Source organism: Eptatretus burgeri, chromosome 3 (genome assembly GCF_056783735.1).
Source record: "Eptatretus burgeri isolate ZD-2024b chromosome 3, Ebu_testis_v1, whole genome shotgun sequence".
Lineage (NCBI taxonomy): Eukaryota > Metazoa > Chordata > Myxini > Myxiniformes > Myxinidae > Eptatretus > Eptatretus burgeri.
In genome coordinates this window covers 57,017,305-57,035,068 of record NC_140963.1, presented here as the reverse complement: position 1 = coordinate 57,035,068, position 17,764 = coordinate 57,017,305, and the positions used below count along the sequence as shown (strand labels likewise).

Genomic DNA, 17,764 nt, shown 5'->3' with positions numbered 1-17,764 from the left:
TGCCTGCTGTTCCTTCCTTGCGTAATTTTGTTTTGTTTGTCCCCCCCATTTTCCCCTCTGTCCCCCCCTTTCCCCTCTGTCCCCCCTTTTCCCTCTGTCCCCCTTTTCCCCTCTGTCCCCCTTTTCCCCTCTGTCCCCCTTTTCCCCTCTGTCCCCCCTTTTCCCTCTGTCCCCCTTTTCCCCTCTGTCCCCCTTTTCCCCTCTGTCCCCCCTTTTCCCCTCTGTCCCCCCTTTTCCCCTCTGTCCCCCTTTTCCCCTCTGTCCCCCCTTTTCCCCTCTGTCCCCCCTTTTCCCCTCTGTCCCCCCTTTTCCCCTCTGTCCCCCCTTTTCCCCTCTGTCCCCCTTTTCCCCTCTGTCCCCCCTTTTCCCCTCTGTCCCCCCTTTTCCCCCTCTGTCCCCCTTTTCCCCTCTGTCCCCCCTTTTCCCCTCTCTGTCCCCCCTTTTCCCCTCTGTCCCCCTTTTCCCTCTGTCCCCCCTTTTCCCCTCTGTCCCCCTTTTCCCTCTGTCCCCCTTTTCCCCTCTGTCCCCCCCTTTTCCCCTCTGTCCCCCCTTTTCCCTCTGTCCCCCCCTTTTCCCCTCTGTCCCCCCTTTTCCCCTCTGTCCCCCCTTTTCCCCTCTGTCCCCCTTTTCCCCCTCTGTCCCCCCTTTTCCCCTCTGTCCCCCCTTTTCCCTCTGTCCCCCTTTTCCCCTCTGTCCCCCCTTTTCCCCTCTGTCCCCCCTTTTCCCTCTCTGTCCCCCCCTTTTCCCCTCTGTCCCCCCTTTTCCCCCTCTGTCCCCCTTTCCCCTCTGTCCCCCCTTTTCCCCTCTGTCCCCCCCTTTTCCCTCTGTCCCCCCTTTTCCCCTCTGTCCCCCCTTTTCCCCTCTGTCCCCCCTTTTCCCCTCTGTCCCCCCCTTTTCCCTCTGTCCCCCCTTTTCCCCCTCTGTCCCCCCCTTTTCCCCTCTGTCCCCCCTTTTCCCCTCTGTCCCCCCCTTTTCCCTCTGTCCCCCCCTTTTCCCTCTGTCCCCCCCTTTTCCCCTCTGTCCCCCCCTTTTCCCCTCTGTCCCCCCTTTTTCCCTCTGTCCCCCTTTTCCCTCTGTCCCCCTTTTCCCTCTGTCCCCCCCTTTTCCCCTCTGTCCCCCCTTTTCCCCTCTGTCCCCCCTTTTCCCCTCTGTCCCCCCCTTTTCCCCTCTGTCCCCCCTTTTCCCCCTCTGTCCCCCCTTTTTCCCCTCTGTCCCCCCTTTTCCCCTCTGTCCCCCCCTTTTTCCCCTCTGTCCCCCCCTTTTCCCCCTCTGTCCCCCTTTTCCCCTCTCTGTCCCCCCTTTTCCCCTCTGTCCCCCTTTTCCCTCTGTCCCCCTTTTCCCCTCTGTCCCCCCTTTTCCCCCTCTGTCCCCCTTTTCCCCTCTGTCCCCCCTTTCCCCTCTGTCCCCCTTTTCCCTCTGTCCCCCCTTTTCCCTCTCTGTCCCCCCTTTTCCCCTCTGTCCCCCTTTTCCCTCTGTCCCCCTTTTCCCCTCTGTCCCCCCTTTTCTCCCCTCTGTCCCCCCTTTTCCCCTCTGTCCCCCCTTTTCCCCCTCTGTCCCCCCTTTCCCCTCTGTCCCCCTTTTCCCCTCTGTCCCCCTTTTCCCCTCTGTCCCCCTTTTCCCCTCTGTCCCCCTTTTCCCCTCTGTCCCCCCTCTTCCCCTCTGTCCCCCCTTTTCCCCTCTGTCCCCCCTTTTCCCCCTCTGTCCCCCCCTTTCCCCTCTGTCCCCCCCTTTTCCCCTCTGTCCCCCCTTTTCCCCTCTGTCCCCCCTTTTCCCCTCTGTCCCCCCTTTTCCCCTCTGTCCCCCCCTTTTCCCCTCTGTCCCCCCCTTTTCCCCTCTGTCCCCCCCTTTTCCCCCTCTGTCCCCCCTTTTCCCCTCTGTCCCCCCTTTTCCCCCTCTGTCCCCCCCTTTTCCCCTCTGTCCCCCCCTTTTCCCCTCTGTCCCCCCCTTTTCCCCCTCTGTCCCCCTTTCCCCTCTGTCCCCCCCTTTTCCCCTCTGTCCCCCCTTTTTCCCCTCTGTCCCCCCTTCTTTTCCCCTCTGTCCCCCCCTTTTCCCCTCTGTCCCCCCTTTTCCCCTCTGTCCCCCCCTTTTCCCTCTGTCCCCCCTTTTCCCCTCTGTCCCCCCTTTTCCCCTCTGTCCCCCCCTCTTTTCCCCTCTGTCCCCCCCTTTTCCCCTCTGTCCCCCCTCTTTCCCCTCTGTCCCCCCTTTTCTTTTCCCCTCTGTCCCCCCTTTTCCCCTCTGTCCCCCCCTTTTCCCTCTGTCCCCCTTTTCCCTCTGTCCCCCCCTTTTCCCCTCTGTCCCCCCCTTTTCCCCCTCTGTCCCCCCTTTTCCCCTCTGTCCCCCCTTTTCCCCTCTGTCCCCCTTTTCCCCTCTGTCCCCCCCTTTTCCCCTCTGTCCCCCTTTTCCCCTCTGTCCCCCCTTTTCCCCTCTGTCCCCCCTTTTCCCCTCTGTCCCCCCCTTTTCCCCTCTGTCCCCCCTTTTCCCCTCTGTCCCCCCCTTTTTCCCTCTGTCCCCCTTTTCCCCCTCTGTCCCCCCTTTTCCCTCTGTCCCCCCTTTTTCCCTCTGTCCCCCTTTTTCCCCTCTGTCCCCCTTTTCCCCTCTGTCCCCCCTTTTCCCTCTGTCCCCCTTTCTCTCCCTCTGTCCCCCCCCCCTTTTCCCCCTCTGTCCCCCCCCTTTTCCCCTCTGTCCCCCCTTTTCCCCCTCTGTCCCCCCCTTTTCCCTCTGTCCCCCCCTTTTCCCCTCTGTCCCCCCTTTTCCCCTCTGTCCCCCCTTTTCCCCTCTGTCCCCCCTTTTCCCCTCTGTCCCCCCCTTTTCCCCTCTGTCCCCCCCTTTCCCCTCTGTCCCCCCCTTTTCCCTCTGTCCCCCTTTTCCCCTCTGTCCCCCCCCCTTTTTCCCCTCTGTCCCCCCCCTTTTCCCCTCTGTCCCCCCCTTTTCCCCCTCTGTCCCCCCTTTCCCCTCTGTCCCCCCCCTTTTCCCCTCTGTCCCCCTTTTTCCCCTCTGTCCCCCCTTTTCCCCTCTGTCCCCCCTTTCCCCTCTGTCCCCCCTTTTCCCCTCTGTCCCCCCCTTTTCCCTCTCTGTCCCCCCCCCTTTTCCCCTCTGTCCCCCCTTTTCCCCTCTGTCCCCCCCTTTTCCCCTCTGTCCCCCTTTTTCCCCCTCTGTCCCCCCCTTTCCCCTCTGTCCCCCCCTTTTCCCCTCTGTCCCCCCCTTTTCCCCTCTGTCCCCCCCCCTTTTCCCCTCTGTCCCCCCTTTTCCCCTCTGTCCCCCCCTTTTCCCCTCTGTCCCCCCTTTTCCCCTCTGTCCCCCCCTTTTCCCCTCTGTCCCCCTTTCCCCTCTGTCCCCCCTTTTCCCCCTCTGTCCCCCCTTTCCCCTCTGTCCCCCCTTTTCCCCCTCTGTCCCCCCATTTTCCCCTCTGTCCCCCCATTTTCCCCTCTGTCCCCCATTTTCCCCTCTGTCCCCCCATTTTCCCCTCTGTCCCCCCATTTTCCCCTCTGTCCCCCCATTTTCCCCTCTGTCCCCCCATTTTCCCCTCTGTCCCCCCATTTTCCCCTCTGTCCCCCATTTTCCCCTCTGTCCCCCCATTTTCCCCTCTGTCCCCCCATTTTCCCCTCTGTCCCCCCATTTTCCCCTCTGTCCCCCCATTTTACCCTCTGTCCCCCATTTTCCCCTCTGTCCCCCCATTTTACCCTCTGTCCCCCCATTTTACCCTCTGTCCCCCCATTTTACCCTCTGTCCCCCCATTTTACCCTCTGTCCCCCCATTTTACCCTCTGTCCCCCCATTTTACCCTCTGTCCCCCATTTTACCCTCTGTCCCCCCATTTTACCCTCTGTCCCCCATTTTACCCTCTGTCCCCCCATTTTACCCTCTGTCCCCCCATTTTACCCTCTGTCCCCCCATTTTACCCTCTGTCCCCCCATTTTACCCTCTGTCCCCCCATTTTACCCTCTGTCCCCCCATTTTACCCTCTGTCCCCCCATTTTACCCTCTGTCCCCCCATTTTACCCTCTGTCCCCCCATTTTACCCTCTGTCCCCCCATTTTACCCTCTGTCCCCCCATTTTACCCTCTGTCCCCCATTTTACCCTCTGTCCCCCCATTTTACCCTCTGTCCCCCATTTTACCCTCTGTCCCCCCATTTTACCCTCTGTCCCCCCATTTTACCCTCTGTCCCCCATTTTACCCTCTGTCCCCCCATTTTACCCTCTGTCCCCCCATTTTACCCTCTGTCCCCCCATTTTACCCTCTGTCCCCCCATTTTCCCCTCTGTCCCCCCATTTTACCCCTCTGTCCCCCATTTTACCCTCTGTCCCCCCATTTTACCCTCTGTCCCCCCATTTTACCCTCTGTCCCCCATTTTACCCTCTGTCCCCCATTTTACCCTCTGTCCCCCCATTTTACCCTCTGTCAACCCCTTTTGCCCTCTGTCAACCCCTTTTCCCCTCTGTCCCCCCATTTTCCCCTCTGTCCCCCCATTTTCCCCTCTGTCAACCCCTTTTGCCCTCTGTCACCCCCTTTCCCCCTCTGTCTCTTGGTAACCTTCCACTTCCCCTCCAATCTCCCCATCCCCACACAGCTCGCTGTTCGGAGAGTGAGCCGCCATGCAGAGGGAGTTCGAGAGTGGTAAGTCGTTTTTAACGTTGTGATACAAGTGAATCGCTGTGATGTCTTTCGCCTCAAGTATTGGATCAAAGGATGTCGTGACACGGATTGAACACTCACTTCGACCTTGATCAAAATTACCAGTGCATACTTCTACGACTACGATTATTATGCCACCAATTTTTAATTAACTTATTAAATGTCAGTAAGCTATATTGTTACGAATCTGGAAGCCATGAGCACTCAACATTCAGGTCCCCATAGCTCAGTTTTTTTTCGATTAGTAAATGTGGATAGATGGTTCCCTTTCCCCTATGTGTAATGGGTAATTAAATGTGAATGCGCTGCAAAGTTATTTTTTTGATAGGATTTTTACACTTATAACAACACGCGTTCACCTCGCTTCCTCAACCCGACGCCATAGCGCCCGCGGTGGGCGGAGTTCAAGGAGGGACCTTGCGGCGGCTCTCGACCAATCGGGGAGATGCGAGCAAGTTTGCCGTCGGTCGGCCAATGGGTGCAGAGCGAGCTCCGAGAGAAGCAGAGCTTCTTCGGCGGGTGGGGGATCGAGACGCCCCGACACGCCCCCCCGACCAATCATGGAGAGACGACCGATATTCCTCTGGCGAATGAGGGGTGCGGAGAGGTGAGACGCGTTCCCCCCGCCCCCGACGCCAGGGAAAGAAAGAAATAGACGGGATGGCGCGGTCATCTGGCTTCTGGTCTCGTCTTGTCGCTGGCTTCTGGTCTCGTCGCATGCCAGAGGAGCGTGCTGGAGCCCGACGCTGCCCTCCGTACCCGGTGCTTGCAGTGGCATCGAGTTGCGGGTTCGAGTCCCGCCGGTCCAGGACGTCGAAGACCACACGAGGTGGACAGGTCCAAGATAGATCTGGTTTCCAGCTCATCTTCCCTCGAGCTGGGAACCTTCAATAAAGGCCGCGGCCATCACTTCTTCTGGGTATTTGTATGTACGTGTGTGTGTGTCTGTGGGCCCCGTCTGATAAGTAGAATCGTTAAGTGCTTTTTACTGTACAATATTTGCATTGCTTAGTCGGATAACCCTGCCCTTATGTGCTCCCCTCGTTCCCCAATTATCATTGTTAATAAATTCCCCTTTTGTTGAATGTCCCAGCTTGTTCTTGTCCTTTCCACCATTGGTTTGCTGCACTGCGAACAGGAATTAGGAGGCTTCATTGTTGCCGTAATTGTGCAATCTGCCCGGCAGCAATCTGGTACTCTCCGCTCAGGGTATGACTCTGATGCGGCTTGGTAACGGCCTGGATCGCGCAGATCTTGCCGAGGGTGAATTTTCCCGGTAGTTTGGATGACGTGGGTATTTCGGTAAATTGAAATTGGCATTCGACCCTATCCCACGACGACCTATTGGCGATCTTCGGTCCGATAAGGGACCCGTCGGCTCCGGAGTTATCCGGGGTGACGACCTATAAATTCCGGGTGTTCAGTGGAGCCGACTCTACTGCTCCACCTCGCGGTCGTGCTCGCCACCGAAACTCGGCCCCACAACAATTGGTGATCAGGAGTGTGATTCGGCTCTTCCGCCTCCGTAGATAAATTCAGGGGATTTGGATCAGGGGTGTAGGGAGCAAACCCCCCCCCCCACCCCCGTTTCCCCCAAATTACGAGCATTTCAAATTTTATTCTTGACACGCAACATGGCGAACCAAGATGGGCTGAAGCAGGTGGGTTTAGAGGTAGTAATGGGTGCAGGGGTGGTGGATGAACCCCCCCCCTGCGTCAAAGCCCCCCACCGTATTTCTGCCAGTTCCGCACGCCATCATGACGAATCAGCTGCATCAGGGTCATTCGATTATGACCGGATGGCGGAAATACTGAACGGAATGAGGGGGGATTTGAAAAAGGACATGGATGCAAACATACAAGATTTAAAAACGAATGCGCAAAGCATGGAACGCAAAATGGATGTGAATATGCAGGCACTGAGGTGCAATATGCGAACACAGCGAGGGGAAATGCAGAGCATGGGGGTTGGGCCTGCAGGCGTGGCAAGAGGCAATGAGGGCGAGCTTGGACGGGATGAAGAGCATAATGGCGGCACCACGTGGCGGAGCGACCGAACCGACCAGAAGGAGTGCAAATTGTGTCCGGCCCGTGATGGAGATGGGTGAAGTCGGGACGACGAGAGATGCCACCACAATTAAAGGGGAGACCGAAACGTGTAGGACCAGACAGGAGGGGACGACGAAAAAATTAAAAGAGGTGATGGAGAAATTAACAGAGACGAAGAGCCAGGAATTAACGGAAGTAATAAACGAGGTGACGGAGATAGAAGAAATAGAGGAGAAACTACAGGAAATCGACGAGCACACACAGGTGGAGATAGGAGGGGACACTGGGGGTCGAGCTGGGGGAATGTTTCGTGACCCGGTGCGAGCATCAGTGTAACCTCCCTCAGGAATAGAGGGAGATGGTAAGCTCCCTCGAAATGGACTGCGACGAGGTGAGTCCGGTCGGGCCGTGTGAGGTTGAGCGGGTGAATGATCTGAACGGGTACACACGGAGCTTGGGGGGTATGGAAACCCCGGGATTTCTTCTGGTAACGTGAATCCCCAATGTGATTGTCCCGGAGTGTGTGAGTGGTGCGGGGGTGTTGAAACATACAAGTGGTGTGAGTAACATGGCGTGCACGAGTGCGTGCATGGGAATGGTACGCGGACCGACCCAGACGGTGGACGGGTTTATTGTGGAAATCTCGCCGGCTCCGCGGATCGTTGCGTCCAATCTCTGTTCCTCGTTTTCGGATTGTCCTGGGCGAGCGCGACTCAAGAAGTCGGCGCGTGAACGTCCCTCGACCAATCAGGGAGATGCAAGCAAGTTTGCCGTCGATCAGCCAATGGGCGCAGAGCGAGCTCCAAGAGAAGCAGAGCCTCTTCACGGGGCGGGGGATCGAGATGCCCTGACGCCCCCTGACCAATCTTGGAGAGACAACCGATTTACCCCGGCGAATGAGGGGTGCGGAGAGGTGAGACTCGTCCCCCCCCGCCCCCGACTCCATGGAGAGAAAGAAATAGACGGGACGGCGCGGTCATCTGGCTTCTGGTCTCGTCTTGTCGCTGGCTCTGATCTCGTCGCGTGCCGGAGCAGTGTGCTGGCGCCCGACGCTGCCCTCCGTACCCGGTGCTTGCAGCGGCATCGAGTTGCGGGTTGGAGTCCCGCCGGTCCAGGACGTCGAAGACCACACGAGGTGGACAGGTCCAAGATAGCTCTGGTTTCCAGCTCATCTTCCCTCGAGCTGGGAACCTTTAATAAAGGCCGCGGTCATCACTTCGTCTGGGTATTTGTGTGTGCGTGTGTGTGTCCATGGGCCCCGTCTGATAATTAGAATTGTTAAGTGCTTTTTGCTGTGCATTATTTGCATTGCTTAGTCGGATAACTCTGCCCTTACGTGCTCCCCTCGTTCCCCAATTATCATTGTTAATAAATTCCCCTTTTGTTGAATGTCCCAGCACGTCCTTGTCCTTTCCACCATTGGTTTGCTGCGCTGCGAACGGGAATTAGGAGGCTTCATTGTTGCTGTAATCGTGCCGTCGGCCCGGCAGGAATCTGGTACTCTCCGCTCGGGGTACGACTCGGAACCGGCTCGGTAACGGCCCGGATCGCGCAGATCCTGCCGAGGGTAAATTTCCCCAGTAGTTTGGACGACATGGGTATTTAGCTAAATTGATATTGGCAGTCGACCTATTGGCGATCTTCGATCCGATAAGGGACCCGTCGACTCTGGAGTTATCCGGGGTGACGACCTATAAATTCCGGGTGTTCGGTGGAGCTGACTCTACTGCTCCACCTGGCGGTCGTGCTTGCCACCGAAACTTGGCCCCACAACAATATTTGCGAGGTTAATACGAGTGGCTTGTTGAGTGAGTCTTTGTGAGGGGTGTCGACGTTAGTGGCTTGTTGAGTGAGTCTTTGTGAGGGGGGTCGAACTCCTATCGGTCCTATCATGAATTCGGTCCTGTCATGAAGAAATTGTTGCGGCCTGTTCCAAGTCAAGGCATCGTTGAGCCGGTCAAAAAAGAGGCGAATTAAGAACCCAGTGAGGAAACTGAAGATGCGCCTCCAGGGAGAGCGAGGTGGCCAAGGATGCGCTTGATAAAGGAAATGATTAAATATGGCTGTTGATTATCTTCAAAAGGGATGTTTTAATTAACCCAAACACCTAATTTTCACTCTTGCACTCCCTTGGTGTTCCCTCAGTATGCATGCCAAGCTTCAAGCTGCTAGGTTTCATGATTTTGGAGTTATGGAGGATGGACACACACACACACACACACACACACACACACACACACACACACACACACACACACACACACACACACACACACACACACACACACACACACACACACACACACACACACACACACACACACACACACTTTATATGTATATAATAAATGTCTCGATTGAAAGGCATGGTTCAAGTGATTGTTCACGTCATAATTTTATCTGAATCTAAAGAGGGGGAATTGGCAACTGCCTGTCTGTCTGAAGGAAGAGGGATGTCATGGCATAGGGTGGAATCGTCAACAAAGGGGATTTCCCCAGTGAATTGGGAATAGGACTGGGCCCAGAATTCTGCCTTGGGACATTCCAACCTTGATGGAAATGAGATGGAAGGATTCTGTTGAGAGTGACACATTGGCTACCATAGTAGAGGTAGTCATAAAGCCATGTGTCGAGTTGGCCTTGGATGCCATAGGCAGAGTTTGTAGAGCAATGTGGGATGCCAGACTGTATCAAAAGCATGAGATATGCCCAGAGAGATGGCCCTGATCTCATGTCTGACAATGAGGGCTTGCATCCATTTTTGGGTGAGTGGAAGAAGCATGCCCATGGTGGAGTGACCTGTTCTGAATCCAAATTGGTGATCTGAGATGAGGCTGCTGGAGAAAATGAAGGAGTTCATGTCAACTGCGATGATTGATTCAATGACCTTGCTGATTGGAAGTAAGCTGATCAGTCTTCAATTGAGGTGATCAGTTTTGGCACCTTTTTGATGTAATGCAGTGATGTTTGCTGATTTCCAAGCAGATGAAGATGACTTGGGGCAAATAGTGGAGTAAATGGGTAGTGGGAGGATGTACTAGAGCAGCAGAGATGGTTTTTAGGACACTTAAGCTGATGCCATCCAGTCCAGTAGCAGTCAGAGTTGCGGGTTGTCAGAAACTTGTACACCTTCGCAGGTGCAATAGATACCGAGTCCAGGAGCAGTTGGGTACGACTGAAGTAGATACAGAGGTAGGTGTGTGTGTGTGTGTGTGTGTGTGTGTGTGTGTGTGTGTGTGTGTGTGTGTGTGTGTGTGTGTGTGTGTGTGTGTGTGTGTGTGTGTGTGTGTGTGTGTGTGTGTGTGTGTGTGTGTGATATATTTATATATTATATCTATACATGTGTGTATATGTATAATCACGATTCATGCGTGTGTGCGTGCCACCATGACTGGTAGTCATATCCACTTGTGAGTCTCCAAGACTGAATGGAGACCTCTCTGGTCCTGAAGCATCCATTTTCACCCCAAAAACGTACCACGACTCATGGACCAAGCCACTTCCTTATCCATTCTCCGTTTCTGCCTTCGGCCCTGAAGTGGCGACAATGTAGATCCACGCCACCTCCCGTGTGACTTCCTGGGTCGTCTTTCGGTGCATTTTGCATTCACGCTCCCATTCAAGTTGATGTATTCGACGCGTTCCTGGATGCCACGGAACTCGATCCTCTGCTGGCAGAACTTTGTAAAATGGGAATCGCCAAAGTTCAGGCCTTTTATTTTCAGTATTATGGGGTCGGCAAAACCCAACAAGTCGCAAGGCCAGGCCAAGTCCCAAATGCATGTCGATCAGTGTGATTCCGGCTGCCACATGTGCCGCCCTCGGTCTCTCCAAGGCTGCCGTCCTCTGCTCGGTTCTCGCTACCATCAAAGTCGTCGTATTAGAAGTGATTCTCGATCCCAAGCAACTCACCCTGCTTCATCCTCAATGGGCAAAACTTTGCAAGAGAGAGTCGTCAAAGGCTCCGGCCTTCTCTCCCGGCAGCATGGGGTCAACAAATCCTGCCAAGCTGCAGGGCCAGGCATCGTCAGAAAAACGTGTTGAACAGCACGATACCGGGCGCCTCGTGCATGGGTCCTCGTTCTCATCGAAGCTGCCTTATTCGGCTTGGTCTGCGGAGCCTTAGAAACGGCTGTATTTGACGTGGCCCTCAGTCCTTTCCATCCCAGGTGAGGGTGAGGCGGCAAAGCATGCCACCTCCCCCTCCCTGCTATAGTGTGTGCGTGCGCAAGTTGTTGTTGACCACTTTCTCAAGACGTGGGTGGGTTTCAGGAGATGGAACAGAGACCTACTCGGTCTCACAAAGTGTGTATGTGTGTGCGCGTGTGTCCATGCACGCGTGTGCTTATTTATTTATGTACACTTTACCATCTGCACTACCAACATGCATTTATCCATAAATTTATTTATTTATGTGCACTTTACCATCACCACCACCTATATGGAAAGCACCTTGAATTATGTATTTATTTATTTATTTATTTATACACACTTTACATTCTCCACTATGGATATCCCACCTTGAATTATTTATTTATTTGTTTCAGTTTATTTCCACCCTTGAATCGATCAAACATAAAATACAAGAAACATCCGGCGGACATGCGGGTGGGTGGAGTGTCAATGGAAGATGTGGAGGATAGAGTGACATGGAGACGGTTGATCCGCTGTGGCGACCCCTAACGGGAGCAGCCGAAAGAAGAAAAAGAAGAAGAAGAAGAAGAAGAAGAAGACTGTATACATATTATTATGAGAAAAGTGAAGTAATCTGAATAAAAGCATGGCTTGTAAAATTTCCGGTCTCTATAACAATGGATTGTGATTAAAAACAAAAAAGAAGAGAGGTATCATGACACATTATTACCTCTGCCACCGAATGTGGATGGAGGTTATGTTTTTTTTTCCCGTCTGACTGTCTGTTTGTGAACAAAATATCTCAAATGATTGTAGACGCATTTTGACAATTTTGTGGAGATGGGTATTTGACAAGGACAAAATGATTAGATTTTGGTGAAGATCTGGATCTGAGAATTTTTAATGTGATTTTTTTTTTCACCACTGGGAAATTGAGCCACAAACTACATATAGCAGGACATCTCAAAAAGTTGTGGACATATTTGGACGAAACTTGGTGGGCATGTCGGGTATATAACAACGAAGAATTGTTTCGACTTTGGTGAGGATCAGGATCCAAGAATTTTTTTTTAAGTGATTCTTCACCATTGAGTGACTGTGCGAAAACGATATATAGTATGATATTTCAAAAAAGTTATGGACGAATTCGGATGTAACTTGGTGGGTGAGTTGGTTAGGTGACGATAACAAGCCGATTTAAATTTTAGTTCAGGTCCAAATCCAGATCCAGCCTATCGGGGATACAAAACGTAAATTAATCAACCTGGTGAAGGTATGCGCTCTCCCAAGTGCCCTTCTGGTTGTGAAATAAGATTGCAATAATGATAATAATGAGGTGGACAAATTTTATATGCACTTTTCCATGTCCAATCCCAACACACAGTGAATTATTTATATATTTATATTCATATATTTCCACACTTTACCATCACTGTTACCGACCGACATGCCACCTCAAATTATTTATTTATTTCTGTACCTTTTCCCATTCGCCAATGTCCAAGTCCACAAATTTTCACTTTACCCCAACCACACCACCTTTAATTTATTTATTTTTTGTATCCAATTTACCATCTCGACTGCCTATACTTTTTTTATATCGACCACCATTTTCACGATGTTCATATTAATCGATGAATTAAATAGCTTGGCTATTTCAGTGTAACATCTACATGTCCCATTTTTAAGGTGCCATTGTGGATTGTGTCCTTGAGGACTTGCATCCTTGTTTATGTTATCTCTTTTCACTTTTCATCCAGTTTTTGGCTTTTCAATTTTTGTTCTAAATATCTCTTCTCTGAATTCTCTTATTCCCACCCCCCCTCTTCTATTAGATCGGGCCTTTCTGCCCAAGAACATGATTGAAAACTCGATGTTTGAAGAGGATGAAACGGAAGGCATTCCTATTGACGATGGCATGTCTGACGTTGCCATTGGATTGCATCACACTGGTGCTACAGATGACATTCTGCACGATGCACAGCAGCATTCTGTGCCCAATTCTCCTGGTCTCTCTCGCCTCCCGGTTTATGGCCTGGACCTTGATGAATTGGAGGAAGATGAGGAGGACGAAGACTCGTCAAGGCGGCTTCTCGGAACTGCATTTTTGTACCGTATGGACGATGAGCCTGGTGCAATGCGAAACAGTGACCTCGCTGAGATACGCAATGCCCGGACAGTTGCCGGCATCAACGGTTTCCCAGCTTGCACCCTGCGCCGAGCAATCGCCACAGTTTTTCTTTTTGCTCTGGCTGTCGTAGCTGTTACGGTGCTGGCCTATAAGGTTCAGAGACCATGCAATTCAGGAGATGATTGTCATCCTAACCCACGTCCCTCTCCAACGTCTTCTGTTCGCCAACAGATTGCAGACTTCACTTGGTCCAACAATCGCCTTCCACGTTTCGTGCAGCCTGAAATCTACACACTGCACCTACATCCAAATATTACCAGTGAGACATTCTCGGGGCAAATGCGAGTCACTCTGATGGTCAGTGAGCCAACCAGCTATGTTGTGTTCCATGGGATGGGCATAAATATTCTGTCAGCAGCCCTTGGTGGTGGTAACTTGTCATTGCCATCCAGCATTCTGACGAATTCCACGTTGCAGCAACACGCATTGCTATTACCTGAGCTTCTGCAGCCTGACCATCGATATGAGCTTTCGTTGAACTTTTCAGGGAATTTCTCTCATAATTTGAAGGGTCTTTACCGAAGTACCACTCGGAACGAATATGGTACTCTCAAGTAAGTCGTTTCCGAAAGCTTGCTTTGCATGTCATATGGCAATCGGAGTTTGGAGGGTGTAAAGTGGGTAGGAGCAGGGGCAGAAGAGTGTAAGGATGGTGGTGGGGATGGAATTTATTTTGGGTGTGGGCTGGCGATTTATTGTGAGGCGGCATCGTGGTCGGTATTTATTTTTAGGATTGGGGTGTGGTGATGTAGTTTAACTATAGTATTAGGCTTGTAAACAGCATGATTTGTGAGGGTATTTGCAGAGAATGGGCAAATCAAGGCGGTATACCTTTACTTAACTATTCACCTTGTATATGAGGTGTGACTTGGGATTCCTGTTTAATGTGGCAGTCTCAGAAGGTAGCACGAACTGTCAACACAAATCACTCATACATGTTATGCTATTGTTGGTTTTTATAGCTATAAAGATGAATGTTCATGTATGACGTGGGAATAGATGGGTATGTGAATTTGTTTACGGAGTAGGAGCGTCTGCCCTCATTCTGAGAGAACAAACAGTTTAACCTGGTGTCAAGTTATGTCCGACAGACAGACTTGTTGGGCCACATGCAACCTACAGTTTTAGGGAGGAATTTAGACGTTGGGAAAGGTGCTGTCGATAACTCTTCTACTTTTGGTCAAAATATCTTTAATATTCACCAATGAATGTGAGCAGATTAGTCACCAGCATAATATCTATCCAAGAGAGAGTCCTTATTTTTTTTTTTAATGCTCTGCCGGTGAAGTACTAATCTGACAGTTTGTCGTTTGGTTGAGAATCTAACTGGCCAGACCTGACATTGAGCTGAAGATGGCAGGAACTTGTTCAGGGTGCCAGTGGCTTATTCTTTCACGTATGACATCATGGGATCTTTAACATCTGACAGGTCCTCCTGGTTTCGACAGGTCCTCTGGTTTAACATTTTTCTGATGGGTGGTGCACAGACTGATGCATCGATATACATGTGAATTACCAGGTTGACAATTTATAGCTTGGTCAAGACTCAAAACCTGGCGAGACAGCTCAGAGGGGAGTGGACATACCTCGAGGGAGTCTCGGCTATCCTGAAGCTGATGGACATATTTTTTATGTCTGTGTGGATATTATGTAGAACACATACCTCCGCCCCGCAATGCCTGATCCAACAGAACATATCGGCACCAATATTTTTTTTCATTAAATATCTCGCTATATATATATATATATATATATATCACTTCAGCCCAACCTCTCTGGTGAAGAATCACTTAAGAAATAATTTTTTTTTTAATATCTGGATCCGGTTCCGGATCTTCACCAAAATCGAATCAATTCTTCCTTGTCATATACCCAACCTGTCTACCAAGTATCCTCTGAACCCGTCTACAACTTTTTGAGATATCCTGCACACAAACAAACAGACAGGGGTAAAAACATAACCTCCTTCTCCCTTTAGTGGCAGAGGTAACAATATTTGTAACATGCATGGTGTGTGTGTGTGTGTGAAACCACACAACACTAAGAGTGTTGCTGTGGTGGGACCTAATCTCTTGTTATGAAGTGGTGATTGGTTATTTTGGTCGAGCGTGGGCTTTCTTTCCATGTTTGCTCATGGCTTTTTCCAATAATTAAAATAGCGGGGAGAAGATATGTGTCTAATTTCCATGTTGGCTGTTTTATAAGATTCCTTGATAACCAAATGAGCAGAGTATTTAATAAATAAGCACACAAAATTCGACATTCCAACAACGACAAAAACGCCAAACGAACAATGACAAGACACATAGTCACACAAATCTTATTCTAATTAATATGCCAAAGCCTAATTTCTACAAAGGAATGAGCTTAGGAACGCAATAGTTGCAAAACAAAACTTTAATCGTTATGGGATAAAAACAATGGGGATTAACGGCAGGCTCTACAGCTTGCGATCCCTACGTGTGGATTATCGGGCCAATTGAGGGCTGAGGGAGGCTGTTGCTTTGCACAGCTTGACGCACCATTCCAATTGCGCCCCTCATATGAATCTTCTGACTGTATTTTTGTCCTTGTTTAATTGTTTTTTATTATTATTTGGAATACAGAGTCTCGGCTCATGAAGGAGCGACCGCACAGGATGGACAAAAAGAACAGTGGGAGGAAAACACCAACAACAGGGTAGATAGACAAAATAGAGGGAGACTGGGAGGAAAAAAGGATGTGGGGACTGGAGGACACAGGTTGAACAAGTTGGATATAGGCACAAACTCTGTCAGAGAGGTGCAAGGGAAAATTTGGAAAGAAGCAGAAATGGAACAAATAAATAAAAATTCAAGAGGATGGTAATGAGGTTGGGGGAAACATGGCAAGAAATGGACTTTGGGAAGGTTAATGGGGGTGGTGGGGAGGGGGAGGGGTGGGGAAGGATAAAAGATCACGGGTGATGGGTATGGATGAGGATTACCTGAGATGGTGGTGAACAGCTTTCTTGAAACGTAAGAGAGAAGAATGAGATTCCACAAGTGGGGAGAAAAAGAGGAATGAATGAGTAGAGGTGAGTAGTGAGCCTGAATTTTAGGAGTTTCATCAGAATATGGTTACTGCCAGACCGTGTGCACCCTGTCAAAACCTTGGTGCGACAGAGCACGGAATGGGTAGAGAGTGCAAGAACAGAAATGAGGACCTCCTCGTTTCGGTTCCTGTTATCTCCAAAATTACATGGAAGGCAGAGAGACCTGTAATCTGGAAGTGAGAGGCCCAGAGAAGCAGCAGAGGGTGCTTCATCACAGGAGATGTTGAAGGCCTTAGTTTCCACTGCATCAAGCTGAGCAAAAGGTGTGAGGCAGTAGTGCCAGCCCAAAGGGAAGAGCAGTACTTGATCAAGTTGCAGATTAAGGCCTTGTAGTTCGACAAAAGTTCAGATGTACCGATGAAAGACCTTGCACGACAGAGAATTCCCAGTCGTTGGCGAGCTTTGGAGGATTGTTAATAGCGTCAATGTTGTAGTTGGCCAGATGGTCTTTTCGGAGGGATGGAATAAGAGTGTGAGATTTGTCAGGATTGAAAGACTTGTTACAAGTGAGAGTGGATGAATTCGGTAAGACTTGAGAGGATGTGGCTTTGGATGCCATCAGGAAAGAGTTTGGAGAGCAAAGCAGGGTGTCAGACTGCATCGAATTCTTGAGGTATGTCAAGCGACAGCCCTGATCTCATGTCTGAGATTGAGGGTCTCTATCCATTGTTGGGAGAGCAAGAGCAATTCCAGGGTAGAATGACCAGGTCAGAATCTGAACTGATGGCCTGAGATCAGGTTGTTGGAGAAAACGAAGAATTTGATGGCAACTGTGATGTTTAAAAAAAACAAACATTTTATACGTGTTCAAGGCTCGTCGAAGAGCTTGGACATGGAACAGATTCGGACATAATATACCAAAGGGAAAGGCGGGGCGGAGGGATAAAGTAGAAGGAGATGGACAAACAAGGGATGCAGATAATCATGAGGGGTAGGGGAGAACGCAAGGGGAGTGAACAAGATGGATACATAAGCAAAATTCTTGGAGGTGTGGGTGGTGGTTTAACGGGTGTAGAAAAGATCATGGCTTTAGATTGTGGTGAACAGCTGTCTTTGAAGACCTGGAGGGGCAGAATGAGATTGAAGAGAGTTTGAAATGTGGAACCATAGGTGGGGGGGGAGGCATAAATGAGTGGAGGTGAGCAATGGTTCTGGATTTTGGCAGTTACACTCTGAGGGAGTTGCTGGTACGGAGAGGGCAGAGGGTGCAAGAACAGAAATGAGGTGGAAGAAGACAGAGGCACCACCGACCTGTCGGCAATGGTGAAGGAATCGGTCCTTGGACTCTGCTTCATCCTGAGAGATTCCTATGATATTGAAAGCCTTGGTTTCCATGGTGTAAAGCAGAGCAAGATGTGAAGCAGGGGAGCCAGCCAGCGTGGAGGGGTGAGCAGTACTCCAAGCTCTGGATGAAAGCCTTGTCAGTGGATGGGAGCTCAGGTGTGTCAAGGAAGGACTTTGCACAATGGAGGATGCCCGGTCGGCATCTGGCTTTGTAGGCCAACTTTGAAATGTGGCTTGCTCAAGAGAGATGATGGCTGAGTGTAAGACCAAAGAGTTTGAGTGACTGAATCTCTGAGAGAATGAATGTGTGGGATTTCTCATGCTTGAAAGACATATTCCAAGTGTTTCACCCGTTTGATTTTTGTCAAGGTTTGATGAGAGGGAAAAGGCTGCTTGCTGC

The 17,764-nt window shown here is 50.8% G+C and overlaps 1 protein-coding gene across 3 annotated transcripts in view; it reads left to right on the top strand.

Moving 5' to 3' along the window:
* The window catches only part of LOC147029968 (endoplasmic reticulum aminopeptidase 1-like), a 93,225-nt gene that overhangs the window by 1,946 nt on the left and 73,515 nt on the right, over positions 1-17,764 (top strand). For 2 of the 3 annotated variants that reach the window (XM_085873533.1, XM_085873532.1), the window contains exons 2-3: positions 4,569-4,615; positions 12,652-13,561. In XM_085873533.1, the coding sequence (XP_085729659.1) occupies positions 4,594-4,615; positions 12,652-13,561 (932 nt within the window). In that variant the 5' untranslated portion in view covers positions 4,569-4,593. Of the gene's footprint in view, positions 1-4,568; positions 4,616-11,321; positions 11,441-12,651; positions 13,562-17,764 lie in introns of those variants that run through there. The other variant, XM_085873531.1, reaches the window with a different exon arrangement.